A 14,914-nucleotide genomic window follows, 5' to 3' on the forward strand; every position below is an offset into this window, starting at 1 on the left:
ACTGTTATTTACGGTGGCTCCGAAGGCTCAGTGAGGGATACTTTTTTAAGGACTATAAATTATTTTTTGAGGACTACTTTGCGTTCACTCGCAATACTTTTGCATTCCCTCGCAATACTTTGCGTTCCCTCGCAATACTTTTGCATTCCCTCGCAATACTTTGCGTTCCCTCGCAATATGTTTTGCGTTCCCTCACAATACTTTTGTATTCCCTCGCAATACTTTTGCGTTACCTCGCAATACTTTTGCATTCCCTCGCAATACTTTTGCGTTAACTCGCACTACTTTTGCGTTACCTCGCAATACTTTTGCATTCCCTCGCAATACTTTTCTTCTTCCGTTAGCCTACTTCCGAGCCATAGCTGTGTATGCTCAGCTGCTCTCAGCGCAACACTCCAGCTTATTGAATTTTACTTTGAACGGAGCATTTCCTATAATGATATAGTAGCCTACTACTGCTCAATAGGCATATTTATGTAGGCTTTAATCAAAAAGGACTAGGCACCACGGCGGGTGATCTTTCCAGAGGACAGGGAAGACAGCCGGGATAGAGCCATGCTGGCCCAGCTTGGACGTAAGGCTGCTCCCATTAAATGTCTGGTCTGGAGGAAATGGGACTCATGCTGCCAAACACCGGGAAATCGAAGACTGTTAAGCTAACATCTTTACAAAGACCTGCCCCATCAATGTCCTGGAGCATGCAGCAGGCACACCCTGTTCTGTCAGAGCGCAAGGCTCAGGCGAGATCAGAGGAGGCGGACTCTGTGTTTACATCGGTGATGATTGGTGCTTAAACAGTCAAAGCGCATGTTCCATCAATTTCATGTTAGAGCAAAAGACCAGGACTATTTGAGATTTCTCTGGTGGGACCATGGAGATCTTCAATCCCAGCCATCAGTTTATAGGATGAGAGTACACTTGTTTGGGGCAGCTTCGTTGCCTGGCTGTGCAAACTACAACCTCAAACACATTGCGGCTCAAGGACAGGGTCGGTTCAACGAACTATCCATCCGTTTCATCAAAAGAAATTTCTATGTGGATGATGGACTGACAAGTGTGTCAACAGTAGATGAAGCCATTCAGTTGGTCAGCGAAGCAAGAGAGATCTGCAGTACTGGCAAGCTTCGAATACACAAGTTCATTTCCAACCGGCAGGAGGTACTTGCTTCGATTCCCAAGGAAGAGTGCACTGAAACTGTAAGAAACCAAGACTGAGCCTTGGGTGTGCCGCAGATTGAGAGTGTGCTAGCTGTTAAGTGGTGTGTCACTTCAGATCATTACCAGTTCAGAGTGATTGTAAATGAACGGCCACTCTCTAGAAGATGAGTCTTATCGACAGTAGCCTCCATCTACGACCCACTTGGATTTGTGGCACCTTTCATTCTGGTCAGGAAGCAAATTCTGCAGAAAATGTGCCAAGACAAGAGTGGATGGGATGAACCACTATCGGAAGATTTTCAACCATGATGGGAGTCTTCGATCTTGGACCTACAGAACCTTGCTGATATTAAGATTAAGCAATGTTACCTACCAGAAGGTTTCAAAGAAGTCCAAGGATACGAACTCCATCACTTCTCAGATGCCAGTGTCACAGGGTATGGAGAGTGCTCTTACCTGAGAGCAATCAGTGCATCAAGACAAAGTCACTGTTCTTTAGTCATGGGCAAGGCAAGAGTGGCCCCAACAAAGGTAACCACAGTGCCAAGACTTGCGCTGTCAGCAGCTGTTGTTGCTGTACGTACAAGTGACCTACTCAGAAAGGAGTTGGAAGTAGAAAGTATCCAGGAATACTTTTGGACGGACTCAAGGGTCGTCCTTGGATATGTCAACAATGACACTAGACGATTTCATGTATTTGTGGCGAACCACATTCAGCACATCAAAGAAAGTACCAATCCCAGTCAGTGGAGACACGTGACCTCTGAAAGAAATCCTGCAGACTACGCTTCAAGAAGCCTCAAAGCAAAAGAGCTCACCACTTCCTATTGGTTTACTGGTCCAGACTTTCTTTGGCGTGACAAGCTTCCCAGTGGCGATATTACGGTGGGAGACATTGCAGTTGAAGACTCAGAAGTTCGTAAAGCTTTTGTCCACAAGACCTTGACAACTGAAGATTCACTTCTTGATCGCTTCCAAAAGTTCTCCAGCTGGACGAGGTTAGTCAAGCCAGACTCATACGATGTGTAAGAGCTTAAAGGTTTGGTATCAAGAACCAATGTAGCCACAAGTCTCGAAGAGAGAAAGGATGCAGAACTTACCATTATAGGCATTGTACAAAGGGCAAGCTTCTCTGAGGAAATCCAAAGTCTTCAACACAAGCTGGACCAAAGATAAGGCCAACAGACTGCTCAGACTGAATCCTTTTGTGGATGAGCAAGGCATCCTCAGGGTGGGAGGTCGATTGGAGCATGCTGCTTTGCACCCACACATCAAGCATCCAGCAGTCTTGTCAAAGACAAGCCACATATCAAGGTTACTAATCAAGCACTATCATCAACAAGTGCAACACCAAGGGCGTGGCATAACAATGAATGAGCTGTGATCAAACGGTGTCTGGATAGTTGGCTGTAGTCATGCTGTGTCGTCCTACATCCACAAGTGTGTCAAGTGTAGAAAGTTCAGAAGGTGCACCGAAGAGCAAAAAATGGCAGACTTACCACGTGCATGGAGACAACTGCCCCCTTTTCTTATTGTGGTATGGACTGTTTTGGCCCGTTCTATGTCAAAGAGGGAAGACGGGAGCTAAAGCGCTATGGTCTGTTTACCTGTCTGTGCTCTCGTGTTGTGCACATAGAACAGCTTGATGATATGACCACTGACACCTTTCTCAATGCTCTTTGTGCTTCATTGCTCTTCGTGGAAATTTTTGACAACTTCAATCTGACCAGGGCACTAACTTTGCTAGTGCAAGACTGAGTTACTGGAAACTGTAAAGGAGATGGATCAAGGTCTAAAGCAACTGGGCTGTGAGTTAATCCTGAACACTCGATCAGCAAGTCATATGGGTGGAGCCTGGGAAAGGCAAATCAGGACGATCAGAAGTGTGCTGACAGCCATTCTGGATAAGTCATCCCAAAGACTTGATTGTTCGTCCATGCGAACTTACCTTTATGAAGTCATGGCAATCATAAACAGCAGACCTTTAACAGCACACTTACTCAATGATCCAGTTGGGCCACAGCCTCTTACACCTAATCACATCTTGACAATGAAGTCTTCAATAGTCTTGCCACCACCTGGGCAGTTTGTGAAGGAAGACCTGTACCTTCATAAAAGTTGGCATAGTGTGCAATATTTAGCCAACGAGTTCTGGTCTAGGTGGAAGAAGGAGTACCTGTTGAACTTGCAACAGACAAAAATGGCACAAGACACGTAGAAATGCAAGGAAGAATGATATAGTGATTGTGCAAGATGTCACTGCGCCACAAAATAAATGGAAGCTTACCAAGGTTACGGAGGTGTACCCTGGTGAAGATGGATGTGTGAAGAGGCAGCAATTGCTGATCAGTGACTCAGGACTAGATAACCAAGGAAAGCGACTCACCAAGCAAGTGTACCTGGAGAGACCTGCTTGAGGCTGAGTACCAGTACCTCTCCTTGCACCAGGTCTTGTAAATATTTTTTGTTAAATCCTACATTTAAGTTAATTAGAGAAATCACCAGTGATTTGGTGGGAGTGTAGCTGTCATCAGCTGGTTATACAGTTTAAGTTCAGTTCATAACGTCAATTTAATATAAGAATAATTTAAAAACCACATTTTTATTTGGTAAGCTAAATATAATTAAAACATACACGTAACAACAAAGTATGTCTAAAGAAACATGTAACGTATATTACAGCGGAACTAATATTCTTGTGTCACAGTGGGGTCGGGTCATTATTAGCGGCACTCTATTTGCATTAGAGGGAGAACCGTCTGACCGATCCGACGGAGGATGATGTCTGTAGCTCCGTTGCTGTTTAGAGATGTTATGAAGATTTATTAAATAAAGAACATCAAGCGGGACGGTTCCTTTTACTCCCCTTGAGTTAATGCGGCCAATGAGGTATGCAAAGTTATTTGTAAGGTTTTACGTTGTGTTTATATTATTGGATAGGCTAACTACAGCTAATATTAGCCGAGTAGCATCGTCCATCTGAATGTCAAGTAACGTTAAGCTAATTATATGCAAGCTTAACAGCTTCTAGCTTATTTTTTGTGTTTGTGAAAGATTTGTTTAATGATTATTCTCTATGAGAATGCTTTGTATTTTTTTAGACTCATTTTATGATGTGTATTTGATTTTGTCTGACAAAATGCTTGACCACGTGAATGTCCGAATAAATGCCTGTAACCAAAGGAACGCCTTGTGTTCGTGATTTAAACTGGAGGGGAGCTACATGGATGGACACTGTTTCCTACATGTCAGGCTTAATATGGAGGCTACATATCTCACATTATGCAATACTGTCCACTCACTATAAATGTTCAAGCTGCTATGGCACTGCCACACTGTTATTAGGCTGCTCCCGCGACTGGCTTATATTTCAGAAGCTTATTATTTAAGTAGCCATCAGAGCTCCGCTAATGTTAAGGAGCCTACTGCTGATGCTGCTATTATTTAAATAGGCCAGAGATAGGCTATACAGGTGAACATACTTCAGATAGGGGTTGTACTATTAGGCTACGCACTTTATAATGCTCCAGCCCCGCCATTCTCACTCCCTGACAGTATACAGATCAGCTGTCTCGTCCAGTGCAATTTACTGTAAATTACCGTCGTTTCTGCGGGCCTGACTGATCCCGGCTGTCTTCCCTCTCCTCTGAAGCGACAACCCGCCGTGGTGCCTGGTACTTTTTGATTAAGTAGCCTACACAAATATGCCTATTGAGCAGTAGTAGGCTGCTATATAAACATAGTAAATGCTCCGTTCAAAGTAAAATTCAATAAGCTGAAGTATTGCGCTGAGAGCAGCTGAGCACACACAGCTATGGCTCGGAAGTAACGGAAAAAGAAAGGTATTGCGAGGGTACGCAAAACATATCGCGAGGTAACGCAAAAAGTATTGCGACGGGATGCAAAAGTATTGCCAGCGAACGCCTATAGTCCTCAAAACAAAATTCGTATTCCTCAAAAAGATATTTGTCACTGAGCCACCGTACATTTTCGACACCATATTTATTGTGACGTTTCCCTCATATCATGATAATAGATACAGTGATCTAGCACTGTACAAGCAAAAACCAACCAAATCTACGGCTGAAGGCTAAATTTTGTTGTTGCTTTCATATGGGTAACAGACGGTGACTGGTCCTGCACACTGTGATGTTGAGAAAGAGCAGTGAAAATACGGGAAGATTCAATGAGACAGACGAGCACCCGCATATTAGCTGACGTGCTACTGTGGTCCACATTTTCAGTGCACTTTCACGCCTGCACAGCTACTTGTTGCGCATTAGGAGAATGTAGCGGACAAGGAATGTGAATAAAAAGAAGATATATGTTAAACTAACAGTTTTAATCATCTAGGGTGAACAGTGTGGAAATAGGATACTGTAGAAGTCCACTGTGGGAGTTTTGTACTGTTATTTGTGCTTCAGCCCTGCACCTTGTTATTAAGGCAGCTTTCAAAGCATGCATCCTCTTTCTAAATATACAAACATTAAATGGAGGGAGCACCAGAATGGAGAGGTGCAAGACACTAAATTGTAGATCATAGCAAGTACCAGAACAGATCATTATATCATGTAATGTATTTGGTTAACATAGTGCACACATAGGAAACCAATAATACTTGAGGCAGACAGAGCAACACTGCAACACGGGGGTTGATGTGGATAATATGTATGCCTCTGGTGTGAGAGACTCGGGTTCAATTCCCAATGTGTCCCTGAGCAAGACACTTAACCCCCTAGTTGCTCCAGAGGCTTGTGACCTCTGACATGGATGACACACAGGTGAAACCCACTCTGTTTCCACACATCTGGCATGAGAGAGGGCCCCATATGCTGTGAGATGAACAAGAGATGCAGCACATTGCGTGCTTACATCAAAAGCATCACAAAAAACATGTCATAGTATAACACTGAAGCAGCTGAGCAGCTGGGAAGTTGGTGACTATTATAGTGCAGTGTTTCCCCTATATGTATCCTGAATGCTGACGTAGCCTGCAGCTCTGTCCCGTACAGACTGATTAAATTATATTTCAGTTTTCAGTCTGAAAAAGTGGTTTTGGAAAAGAAAGGACGGAGGTGACTAGAGGAGCTGAGGTTAGTAAAGCTAATTAGTGATGCAAATTATTATGAGGAGACGTTTCTTTTTGGATTTTAATGTGCAAATAAAATGCACCTCAGAAGGGTGGAGGTTTCTCATGTTGCCTATTTTTTATATTAATGTCTACAGATAAATATCAGAAGCTGTAAAATGAAGACACAAAAGGCAAACACGAACAGTCTATCTATAATGATTCTGAGGCCATATTAACAGGGTTTTCCTGCCGTTAAGGCTTAGGGGTGATGCCCAAAACATGCTGTGCCATCAATGTGGAGCAACAGAACCAACCAAATTAGTTTCTCCAGATCTAAAGGTTGTAGTTCCTCCAGTAGACTGATGTTTGGGTGGCTGTTGGTCCTGCCCCCGCTGCTGAAAGAAATCCTAGAGGAAACACTGCTGCAGTCTTCAAGACCTCAGAAGTGCATGCTTACATTATTACTGCAGGGGCTTAAATATGCAGGGGCTTAAAAACAGAGATCTGGAGAAATAATCATTGGAAAACATGGAATAATAAAGCAATTCTTCCCAGAATAAGAATGATAGTAACCAAAAGGTTTGAGTAATTAATCAGCTACTTCCAGGAGCATTTTCCTTCTTCCTGCAACAGTAAACAAATGTGGACCACTGCCAGGTGTCTGTCTCATGTCTGAATAAGGCCTGAGTCACTTTTCTGAAAAAGCCATGCCAATTTTACAAGTTGTACATAACTTTCAACACGGCACAAGTCTGAAGTAAACAGATTGATGGCTGCAACAGCACAATAGATAACTAAAATGCATTTCCTGTTCACCTTAACATTTCCAACCAGAGTATCATCTCATATGGTCAAAGAAAATAAAATCTGTTTAATAAACTATGAAACACAATGAATGAACTGATGCTGGAGCAGAACTATAGAATATGAAGCTACAGAAAAAATGCAGTAGTGACTCTCTGTTGTGAAACTTACACTCACCTAAAGGATTATTAGGAACACCATACTAATACTGTGTTTGACCCCCTTTCACCTTCAGAACTGCCTTAATTCTACGTGGCATTTATTCAACAAGGTGCTGAAAGCATTCTTTAGAAATGTTGGCCCATATTGATAGGATAGCATCTTGCAGTTGATGGAGATTTGTGGGATGCACATCCAGGGCACGAAGCTCCCGTTACACCACATCCCAAAGATGCTCTATTGGGTTGAGATCTGGTGACTGTGGGGGCCATTTTAGTACAGTGAACTCATTGTCATGTTCAAGAAACCAATTTGAACTGATTCGAGCTTTGTGACATGGTGCATTATCCTGCTGGAAGTAGCCATCAGAGGATGGGTACATGGTGGCCATAAAGGGATGGACATGGTCAGAAACAATGCTCAGGTAGGCCGTGGCATTTAAACGATGCCCAATTGGCACTAAGGGGCCTAAAGTGTGCCAAGAAAACATCCCCCACACCATTACACCACCACCACCACCAGCCTGCACAGTGGTAACAAGGCACGATGGATCCATGTTCTCATTCTGTTTACGCCAAATTCTGACTCTACCATCTCAATGTCTCAACAGAAATCGAGACTCATCAGACCAGGCAACATTTTTCCAGTCTTCAACTGTCCAATTTTGGTGAGCTCTTGCAAATTGTAGCCTCTTTTTCCTATTTGTAGTGGAGATGAGTGGTACCCGGTGGGGTCTTGTCTGTTGTAGCCCATCCGCCTCAAGGTTGTGCGTGTTGTGGCTTCACAAATGCTTTGCTGCATACCTCGGTTGTAACAAGTGGTTATTTCAGTCAAAGTTGCTCTTCTATCAGCTTGAATCAGTCGGCCCATTCTCCTCTGACCTCTAGCATCAACAAGGCATTTTTGCCCACAGGACTGCCGCATACTGGATGTTTTTCCCTTTTCACACCATTCTTTGTAAACCCTAGAAATGGTTGTGCGTGAAAATCCCAGTAACTGAGCCACCTTTCTTTCCCATTCTGACGTTCAGTTTGGAGTTCAGGAGATTGTCTTGACCAGGACCACACCCCTAAATGCATTGAAGCAACTGTCATGTGATTGGTTGATTAGATAATTGCATTAATGAGAAATTGAACAGGTGTTCCTAATAATCCTTTAGGTGAGTGTATTTCAGACTCAGTCTCTCTTACAGCCGTCTGTTAGCAAATGTTTGTGTAAAGGATGTGTGATTACCTGGGGAGGTTGAGCAGGCCCCCAGGCCCCCTGGAGGCTCATGAAGTTATGTCGCAGGTTGAGGTGGGTGATATCCTGACTGTAAAATAGATATTCAGGCACCGCTTCCAGACTGTAGCAGGACAGGTCCACCAGGCTGACTGTCTGAGACACCACCTACACACAAACACACTCAGAGTTATGAAAAGAAACTTTTAAGTGCTTAGAGTGAGTACTACTTTTTTCTCATGGGAAACGTGACTGTATTCACAAGTCCTGTCAACTTATATTGATCCTCATGAGGCATTGATAGCTTAAAAATATAGGACTAAAACTCAATTTCCCCATATGATATGCTCATCAGCACAAACCAAATCAAAGGCAATAAAAGTAATTTCCTTTTTGCACCCTTCAAATCCTAAGAACACCTGATCAACACAGTCAACACGGCAACCACCCTACCACCTTTCAGGTTAGGACACTTGACACTGGAAACAACTATATTGACTATACTACATCTTTATGTAAGCAGCCAGCTGCCCTGCAAAGACATTATTTCAGACAGACAATGTCCCAGTTTCCAGTTCAATGAAGTTTATCTTCCAGGAAAACACAGTTGTCCTGAATCAAGAGAGTTATGAACTCCTTAACATCAGCCAGTTACAGTCAAACTTTAGCAAACATGTGCAGACATACACTGAGTTGCCAGTTTATTAGGGTACACCCATTAAAAATGAATGCAGTCTAACACAGCAGTCCTGCAATAAATCCCACCTTCATGAAAGTTATAGTGTTTAGTCTTTCTTGAAACTGTTTAAAAGAGGTGTTTAATAAACATCATGGTCATTTTGAAGACTGTAGGTTGGGTGCTGTTAAATTGTATTGAGTTAGGCTAAGACACAGTTAGCCCCCAGGGAATTAAGCAAGATGCACACTGTCCTCACAAGTATCAAAACTAACGTGTGTGAGTGTCAAGGAGTGTGTGATTGCATCTACATGTGTGATTTTGTGCTTGTTTTAGCATAGTTCAAATCTCTCACCGCTGCTACAGTACAGTTACTCAGCTTCGTCTCACTTTTTTTTTTGGAGCAAATGCAGCTACACAGACCCTCCATCATCTCAGACATGATTGTTGACAGGCCAGTTATCATTGCAGGCTACCTAGAAGTGCTGCTCCAGTCCAGTCTGAGGACAGCCTCCTCCATTAACTACAGGACTGCAAACTGTGCAGCAACCCAGAAAATGGGACGGCTGCTCAGCAGAGCGTGACATCACGTCACTGCTTTTAGAGATGACAAACACAAAACTGCTTGTCTCCCACAAAACTACTCATCCCCCAGCCACTTGAAAAACACAACTCCTCTTTAAAAAGAGTAATTTAGTGAAGGGACAGGGGGCCGGTGTACACAGATTGACAAAGACGAATTAGAGAGGGGTAGAAAAAAGATGATTTGCAAGTAATTAGTAAGATTGTGACTGTTAAACATTGTGAAGCAATGTGATTGAGGACAAAGGCAAGGAAAGAGAAACTGAATAGTGACCGGTAAATAAAACCTTATGGCATGAACAGAGGTTCAGGGATTTCTCAGTCCTTGATCAATGTGTCACTGCACAGGGATTCAATAATTCAGACATGCAATCGGATCATTTCCTATAGAGCTGAGATTCCAGGACACTGCTTTTGTGTGGTTAACAACACAGCTAGCACAGCTGACCACAGCTAAACTCACAACATTTCTGAGCCTTTTTGTTTTCCTACTGCTGTGTATTTGAGTATACATGCCGTCACAGTTTACCATCATATTAAAAATACTTAAAAACAGGTCACCTGGCTGCTTAAACCATTTCTTCTTATCTACTCCAGTCAGGTATCACTTGATTGACATTTCCAGTCCTGTGAGCAGTCACACTTAAAATCTCACGATGCCACTGATGGAAATGTTAACTAGACAGTGCATTAGTTCAACTTCCTCTGTACAGCTTCTGACTTTTTTAAGAACTGGGGGGGGGGGGGGGCCTAATATTGGCAGTGTTTCAACTGATGTGTAATCAAGGGTAGGCTTTAAATGCAGTTTGTACATTAAAAACTAATAAACCACATAAGATTGTTACAGGCAGGAGATTATTGACATCTGTGTTCTTGTTTACTATATTTTCACCAATTCACTGTCAGCAAAAGAGGACACATATTGCAAAATTAGAATATAATTACTTACCCTATAATAGATATTATTTTATTGTGTAATTATATATTTATGCAGCAGTCATGAGTCCCTGTCTCCTTAGTTTTGAGAGAAATCTTTCTTTTGCAGTGACTGGTAAAAACATAACTTATTCATCAGACTATTTAAATATATATTTAAGATAATATATTAAATAAGTACCTTTCCTCTCATTTGTAATATACAGAACCAATTTAACATAATTAGTTAAAAAATATAACTAATCTACAGGAATATATTTAAATACCTTAAATTCTGATATGCTGCTCTGTTTCCCTACACTCCAGTATTCAGTTATATTGTGCAAGCTTATTTTGCAAGCACAAATGCACTTGCTGACTCCCTCTCTCGTAAACACACACACACTCTTACGATTTATGCAATGTAGCATAAACACTGGCCCAAATCCACTAAAAACCTTTATCAGTCATCATCCCCAGTCTCCATAGAAACCTCTCGTCTAAGTCTCAGCCTAAATCCAGAGCACTAACAGGCTACTCTAACCCGGTAATCCATACCGCCATGGTAGAGAGAGATCCCGGACTTAGCATGAATCTGCAACTAATAGGATTTTCTTTTTTTTATCTGTTGGCTTTCTCCTTCCATGGCTAATTGTATGCTAGCTCTGCCTCAGTGGAGTCTCGCACAGAGGCTGTTCGGCTCCAAGAAGGAGCTGCAACACAATAGCCATTAATTAGGATATTAGACACAAAGCAGAACAGAAACAATGCATTTTTTGAAGAACAGCTATGAAGACCTGGCAAGATTCTCTGAAAGACACGCCGTATATAACACAAATACAAAAATGTGTTTGGGTCATTTAGTATCCTCTAATCCACAGTGACTTACATAACAAAAGCTCTACTGCATAGGGCCTTTGTGAAAAACTCAATAGAAGTGCCCTCTAGTAGAAGAAAATAAAGATCAAACTATGTGAATAGAGGTATGCCAAAGCCAGACACCGCTTAGAGTCTGCCTCTGTGGAGCCAATCGGACGCACTCAGAATGGGGGTGTCTGATTGGACGGCTCGGCAGGCAAAAGGCAGCTGTAGTCCCAACATATAATCTCTGATTTAAGTACAAGCCGGGAGGAACTAACTGGAAACAAACAAACTGCTGCTGAGAGAAAACAAGGGCGATGCATATTGTGTCCTGTACACACAGTAACACACACTCTTTGTCTCTCGCTTACTTTTGATGCCTGCCGATGCCATCGCTGGTAGTCTGCGAGCGTGTCAAAGTTGACAAAGTATGTCTGGGCCTGTGATCCGGCTGAGCTGAACATCAGACAGTGTTGCCTTCGCTTCACCTCTTCCACCTCAATACAAAGACAACATATAGACACGATGAGGAGGAACACTGAGAGAGAAAACACAAACGTAAAATGATGATTATCTCTCTGTTAACTCTCTGTTGAAATGATGTTGGTAAAAGAATAACTTGATTTTCAGTCACCTTAACACAGTTATATGTCAGTCATTGTTCAGTATTCACTTTGTGATGATGTGTTGCAAGTTTTTTTTTGCTACACTCACTTTCCATCTTCTTGCATCATCTTAATGCACTACAGTGATTAATCTGCTCTATTTGCTAAAACATGTTCACCTCAGCTGTGTGAGCTGAAGAGAGGACAATAGTAAAATTATTATAAAAGCACATTTTTCTAGTTTAGTAAAATAATTGTTCATATATTCTGTGGTCTACATAACACATAGTTGAGATGCAGCACTTTAGATCTGCCATGTACAGTGGTGCGCCGCACTGCAATCAGCTCTATCCTAGCCGCCCAACCCAGCTGTGCTGATGCAGTATGGGCTCCACCCACAGGTTATCCGACCTCCTAACAATGAACTCTCACCTTCCCCCCCACCAGGGGCAGGATGTGCATCTTCCCAGTCAGGCTGTCTTTGACAGAGGCCACGATTAGACAGGTGCCGCAGAGGATGACCTGCCGCTCCGCCCACTTGTGCAGCTGCGACTTGCCCTTCCTGACGCTGAATACGCCTTTCAGCAGGGTCCGCTCCTGCTGGTCTGCATTCACTGGACGCTCTGGATGAAAAAAGCCCACACACAGAGGTTAGTGTAGATGTACAGACGTCAATCTGATGCGCAAGCTTCCCTACCCCTCCTGTGATAAACAAAATTTGTTCATTTAGCTAATTAATTGCAAATGTTCTGCAGTTACACATAGGACGGAGTCTTCCAGAAAATGAAGTCATATAGATACTCACAGGTCAGTATGCTCACCTATAGATTAGTCAGATCCTTAGTTTAGTAATTCCAGGAACTGATCTTACGTCAGCCTTTGAGATGGACACTGCCCTATTATCTCATATACTGTACATCTGGATAGATCTCACTGCACAATAATACATTTGATGTTACAGTAAGAGGAAGAAAGTCTCACCATTAAATTCCATTAAACATATTAAATTAAAGCCATAGTAGAGTTCCGCTATGACTGGACCCAACGTGAAACCCCATTCTTTGTTGGGAACTGTGGGGTTCAGGTTGGGTTTGGTTATTTTCAAATTTAACTTATTAATGATTTCTTTCTCTCTCTGGCTGCATCAATCATCAGAGTTAATGTTTGTCATGTGCTGCAAATAGATACCAGTACACAGTGCCCAGTGAGCAGAGGGAAAGAGACAGTACAGTATAGTCAATGTGTTGCATTAGCAAGTTAACAGTCACGAAGAGATAGTAAAGTAAAAATAAAGCTTTGTGTCATGTGTTGGGTTCTGGTCATAATTTGACAATATCAGTCAAGTTTAATAAAGTTGGATCTTTTAGATGTGGTTATGGGGAAGGTTAGGGTGTCTGTTTTAGACCTAAACAGAAGTCTAAGCCAAAGTGTCTCAATGGATCCTTGCAGTTATGGATCCAGGCTCTTTTTACTCTCAAGATCACAAATAATTCCTCCCCTCTCTCACTCTCTTCACAGATCGACTCGGATCTGTGACATCAACATGTCAGTCAACACATCAGAGCTAAGGTGAACAGCAGATACATTGTTCTGTTAATGTTGTATGAATATGCATCTCTCTCTCTCTCTCTCTCTCTCGCTGTCCTAACCTAGCAGAAGCATCAGTCATAGTGATGAATGAGTCAGGGTTTTGTCACATTAAACTTCACTCTTTTCAATTAAATTATGCCAACTTGCACAGCAGGCAGCCTGGCCAGTGCTGAAGGGCATATCAGACAGCAGTGCTGCTGTCTCTGCCAGGCTTCTAGTACACTCAGGTTAATGGCAGGTCAGATAAGCACAGAGGAGACACTGCCTCAGCCTCTTGTCCTCTGCTGTTTTTTCTATTTTCTTCAAACCAGCTTATGTTGCCTCCCACTCAGAGGCTCTCATTGGCAATCTGCTCTCTCTCCCTCTCCCCCTCGTTCTGTCTGACTCGCTCTTTTTCTCCACCTTCCCTTTCACTTCACAAGGGCATCCAAATGAAATAAAAGGCTGCTCATGTTTTTCTTCACCAGGAAACTGATAACGAACAAGCCAAGTGCTTCTGACAACAAATTGGCTGGCTGGCAAATCAATAGCAGTGACTGATCCTTGGGCGTTTCCTCACTCAAAGAGAAAATTAGAGACACAAATGCTCACAGGGTTAGTGTTGTGTAGAATGGACCTATGTGAAAGAGGGAAAACACCTGGATTCAGGGCTGGAAATCAAATCAACGCTTTTTTTGGTTCGTAATGTGTCTGTAGCACAGAATATTGTATTTGAATTTAGACTACATTTAACATTTGAGAAGTTTGGCTTTTGTTAAATGAAAAAAAGGGTTTTGTTTCTATTTGACCAAGTAAGGTATCAAAAAAGCAGCATTTTCATATTAGTACTGAAAATCAGCCCTACTCGACAACTACAGAGAAACATTATTTCTGTCATTGCCCTTTCCTGTAAATAACTGTAGGGAGATGTCAAGGATTTATTACCACGGACTAATTATTAAATCCATGCAAGGAATCCACACACCAACCCCTTGTCCAGCACATGACAAGCTATTTGTCAAATACACCAAATGTTTTCATCTTTATCTTTTAAAATTAAAGGTTTACAGACTACAGCTGAAAGAGTAATTTATAATAAACAAAATATAACATACTCATTAAAACAAGTAATTAGGCATGACACTCACCCACTGCAGTACCCACAGCAATCATCGCTCGCCCACTCGCTATGAACTGACACGAGTTGACGGGATGCTCTCACTGGCTTCACAATATATAACTAGCAACACACTCCACGGTTAGCTTTGTTATGCTGTCAGAGGGCTAAATACT

General features: G+C 42.3%; 1 protein-coding gene across 1 annotated transcript in view; it reads right to left on the bottom strand.

Annotated features, from left to right (window-relative positions):
* phlpp2 (PH domain and leucine rich repeat protein phosphatase 2) overlaps window positions 1–14,914 on the bottom strand; it is a 51,397-nt gene that overhangs the window by 15,133 nt on the left and 21,350 nt on the right. The window contains 4 exon segments of the mRNA XM_038701187.1: window positions 8,426–8,454; window positions 8,456–8,581; window positions 11,819–11,944; window positions 12,485–12,675. Coding sequence (XP_038557115.1) covers window positions 8,426–8,454; window positions 8,456–8,581; window positions 11,819–11,944; window positions 12,485–12,675 — 472 coding nt within the window.

Source organism: Micropterus salmoides, unplaced genomic scaffold, assembly GCF_014851395.1.
Source record: "Micropterus salmoides isolate LMB-PRFRI ecotype aquatic unplaced genomic scaffold, ASM1485139v1 Ms_hic_scaffold_6, whole genome shotgun sequence".
Classification (NCBI taxonomy): domain Eukaryota; kingdom Metazoa; phylum Chordata; class Actinopteri; order Centrarchiformes; family Centrarchidae; genus Micropterus; species Micropterus salmoides.